Here is a 4,701-nt window from a genome sequence, read left to right as displayed (position 1 = left end):
AAACTTGAACAAAAATGTTGAGGATCACTAACTCAAAGTTCGGAAAAAATTGATAACAAAATAAATGAACCAAAAATCAAAATCTTAGTGTTAAACTTTGCTCGATTCCTTTATAACTCAAAGGTCGGTAAAGTTTGATAACGAAATAAATGAACCCATCTTCTTCTTCTTTTTTTGAGAAGGAAATGAACCCATCTAGTCATGCGCAACTGTGCTCAACTCCTTTATAACCCTATCTTCGCCTAACAATTTTGAATTATATTATATGTTGTGCCCATGAAGTTGACCTCATTTGTTGAAATATTAATATTGTCTTACGTAAGTAGCATGTAACAGCTGATTAACCTGCATTGTTTGTGAACGGAACCGAAACACAGACACACAAACAATCAAACAATGAAACTAACGACCAAATGAAAAAAGTCTAACGGATAACGCAACTTGTTTTAGGAGAACCCGTAATGAAGAAATGTACGTGGTGGCAGTAGAAGCAAAAATAATCTGTTATAGTACTCCTCAATTGAATTTAGGTCAAGAGCAGCGGGCGCAGAGAGGCATGTGCATGACATTGCAGATTTAGATATGAGATATAGAAATTTATGATGCATATAAGAATTCTATAATATTGCTACATATGACAAACATTTTTTTTTAATATAGGGCTCTGATCAATAATAAAATGTTTATATGATGATTTGTATTCGATGATTTGGATACTCAAATCTCAATGTCTAAATCTCACGTTTCATTCTCTTGTGCGTTGAATTTTCTTGGTCAAAATAAGAGGTGGCTTACAAAATCTTCTCATCTATTGTTCAACGAGTTTCTTAGCCGGCCAATCTCTATATATATTTCTACCCTAGCTAGGCCATTCAAGTAAAAACTCAGCCTCTCTTACTAGGCCCAATCCATTATACCAAATATGGGGATTTTAAGGGCAACAATGCTTCCATTGCTCTCAATATTTCTCCTACTTTTTCTCTCAAGGCAAGTATCAGCTTCTGAGTCCTTTATTCACTGCCTTTTAAACCATTCTCAGCCATCCCATCCAATCTCTGCAGCAATATATACTCCCAACAATGGCTCCTTCTCATCTGTCTTGCAAGCCTACATCCGAAACCTTCGATTCAACACAACCACAACTCGTAAACCTTTTCTCATTGTCACTGCTTTGCATGAGTCTCATATTCAAGCAGCTATCGTTTGTGCTCAAACGCATAACCTCCAAATGAAAATCCGAAGTGGAGGCCATGACTATGAGGGGGTGTCTTATGTGGCAGAAGTCCCATTCTTTGTCCTTGACATGTTCAATCTCCGATCCATTCACATTGATGTGGAAAGTGAGACTGCTTGGGTTCAAGCCGGAGCAACTCTTGGTGAAGTTTATTATAGAATCTATGAGAAAAGCAACACCCATGGGTTCCCAGCTGGGGTTTGTCCCACAGTTGGTGTTGGAGGCCACTTTAGTGGAGGAGGCTATGGCAACATGATGAGGAAGTACGGCCTCTCAGTCGATAACATTATTGATGCACAATTAGTTGATGTCAAAGGAAGACTTCTGAATAGAAAATCTATGGGAGAAGATTTGTTTTGGGCTATTAGAGGTGGTGGAGGAGCTAGCTTTGGAGTGGTTGTGTCATATAAAATCAAACTTGTTCGTGTTCCAGAAATAGTAACTGTTTTCCAAGTTGCAAAAACTTTGGAACAAAATGCCACAGACATTGTGTCTAAGTGGCAACATGTCGCAGATAAGCTCGACGAAAACCTTTTCATCAGGCTTATCTTGGACGTGGTAAATGGAACAAATAGAGAGAATACTGGAAGAGCTACATTCTTCGCTCTTTTCCTTGGTGACTCTGAGCAACTTCTCTCTGTCATGAACAAGAGCTTTCCTGAATTGGGTTTAAAAAAATCAGATTGCAATGAAACCAGCTGGGTTCAATCTGTGCTTTTCTGGACAAACTTCCCTCTTGGCACGCCAAATGATGTTTTGCTTAGTCGAGTACCTCAAACACTAACTTACTTAAAGAGGAAATCAGACTATGTGAAGGAGCCAATTTCAAAGGCTGGGTTGGTGTTGATTTGGAAGAAATTGATTGAGCTGAAGTACGTGGCACTGACATTCAATCCTTATGGTGGAAGAATGAGTGAGATTCCAGCTGAGGCAGTTCCTTTCCCTCATCGAGCAGGGAACCTGGCAAAGATTCAGTATGCAGCAAATTGGAATGAGGGTGGGGACGAGGTTACAGATTACTATATAAATTTGACAAGAAAGCTTTACAGTTTCATGACTCCATTTGTGTCCAAGAATCCAAGGGAGGCATTTTTCAACTATAAAGATCTTGACTTGGGGATTAACCATAATGGCAAGGCAAGTTACCAAGAAGGAAGAGTTTATGGGATCAAGTATTTCAAGGGTAATTTCAACAGGTTGGTAGAGATTAAGACTAAGGTTGATCCTGGTAACTTCTTTAGGAATGAACAAAGCATCCCTACTCTTCCAAACTAGCTGAAGTAGAATGTTTTCTGCAATTTGATTGCTTATTTGATGTACTTTTAGTTACTTGATTATTAGGTAAATAAAAAATAAAAAAAATACTTTCCAAGGGGAAATAATGTAGTTCTGTATTGAAAAATAAAGTGTTGTTTTAGTTGATATGTTTTGATTGATACTTTTTTTTTTTTTTTTGAGTAAACAGTAATATTTATTAGAACACATACAAAAATAGTAATACTAGTATTTTAAACTGGGTTTATAATACAATACATAACCAAAGTACAACTTCAAAAATGCCTAATCATGTTATGATATTGTTGGGAGACCACAATTTAACTTTCTACAACCACTCTAAAAATAGGTTTGCATGGTATGAAGTCGAAAGTCATAAAAGATTTGAGTGTGTCTTTCTCATTATCAATTGGTTTTGAGGTGGAATGACATAGCTCACTGTTCAACAAATGGTATCAAAGCTAAGGTCATAGATTTGAGTCATAGGAGTGTCATTGTGGGGGAGGGATTGTTGAGGGGACCACAATTTGACTCCCTACAATCACTCTAAAAATAGACTTACGCGGTGTAATATCGAAGACCATAAAAGATTTGAGTGTGTCTTCCTCATTACTAATTGGTTTTGAGATGGAATGACATAGCTCACAATCCAACAGATAGATATATATATATATATATATAAATCAAACAATGTATGTTATGTAGTTCCTGTTCAAAATTTCATGCGTGGGCATATATACAAGTAATTTTTTTTGGCTTACTGTAAGCGCGGGAGGGATTTTAACTTATATTCTTCACTTGAGAAGAAATTAATACTGTCATTTATGGGCCCTCTTGGTAGTTGAATTCGTAATTGATTCAAAGAACATTTATGGGATGTCCTAGCATTGGGTGAGAAACAAATTGCATCTACAAAGAAGGTAAATTTCATATTCATGAAAGATTATTCAATATTTAAAGAGTGATTCCAATTCCGCTCAGACAAACCTTATCATAAATTTAATTAATGAGATTCACTATCATTTGAGAGAAGTAAATATATTTCCAATTTACATCCATTGAAAAAACTTGTTCCATCAAAGTGAACAATTTAAAAGTTTCTTATGAGTTTCTCCTCTCCTATGTAAAGTGTATGATAGCGAGTATCTTCCATCTAAATTTGGTGGAATTATTTTATACATGACTCATAGTTTATGATGATGCCAAAAATCGTCAGTGAGCCGCATGGTCCTCACTTGCTCTTGACAAAACCTGTGAAATGAAAACACAGAAGACCTTATAGAGAGTACCGGTGTTGTCACGCCCCAAACCCCAAAGGATTCAAAGCATGAGAAAGACGTCTTGAAGTACCTGTTGATCTTTCCTTTTTGACAATCTAATCCACATAAATCATATCAAATACTAACATCAAGAATTATCATAATAATTCCATTGAGTATACTCTTAAAGTAAGTCAGAACTCTAAGTGTTAATTACAATGACTATTGGCCACAAAAGAATAGAGGTCTGAATAAATAGTTAAATATCAACAGCTTTTCTCATCAGTGGGAATAAAGTCACAACCACTATAATGTACAAAAGAATGAGTCAAGCCTATTCTAAAATGTACATCATCTAATATCTCAATTAAAAAAGTTCAACCTCCATCAGTAGTTAGTCTAACTACTATTAGTCACCAAAAAGCTGTCTCAAAAGATTGTTACTTACTCTGAAAAGTTTATAAAATAATGGAATGAGACAAAACCCAGTAAGTATCATAATTAATGGGGGTGGGGGAAATGCAAGTTTCATGATAGTAACAATTTACAAAACATGTTTTTAATTTGGGAATTTCCAAATAGTTTCTACAAAACCATTTCCAAAAATAATATGACAAGGATGAATAAATTGACACAGCACAAAGCTTCTCAAGATGTTCTCATGAAATTACATACTATACATTCCTCAAAATATCTCAAAATGAAACTACGTACTATACACTGTGAGCAATAACAACATCGTTACAAACCAGAAAATCAAACCCAAGGCCACATGACAATCGCCGACACAAAGCCGAAACTGATCTGTTGACACAAAGTCGGAACTAATTTGCCGACACAAAGTCAGAACTCATCGCCAACACAAAGCCAAAACTAATAACCATCACAAAGACGGGTGCTAAGATACTAATGTCACACAGACTATAGTATCTA

At 35.9% G+C, this 4,701-nt stretch overlaps 1 protein-coding gene across 1 annotated transcript; it reads left to right on the top strand.

The window, feature by feature from the left end:
* Positions 1 to 880: 880 nt before the first annotated feature.
* On the top strand, positions 881 to 2,658 carry LOC115989113 (berberine bridge enzyme-like 8). Its single transcript, XM_031112778.1, has one exon. It carries the CDS (start codon positions 923 to 925, stop codon positions 2,507 to 2,509), a length of 1,587 nt encoding a protein of 528 aa, XP_030968638.1. The 5' UTR covers positions 881 to 922; the 3' UTR covers positions 2,510 to 2,658.
* The last annotated feature ends 2,043 nt before the right edge of the window (positions 2,659 to 4,701 follow it).

Source organism: Quercus lobata, chromosome 5 (assembly GCF_001633185.2).
Source record: "Quercus lobata isolate SW786 chromosome 5, ValleyOak3.0 Primary Assembly, whole genome shotgun sequence".
NCBI classification, from domain to species: Eukaryota; Viridiplantae; Streptophyta; class Magnoliopsida; order Fagales; family Fagaceae; genus Quercus; species Quercus lobata.
This window is presented reverse-complemented; position numbering and strand designations above follow the sequence as displayed.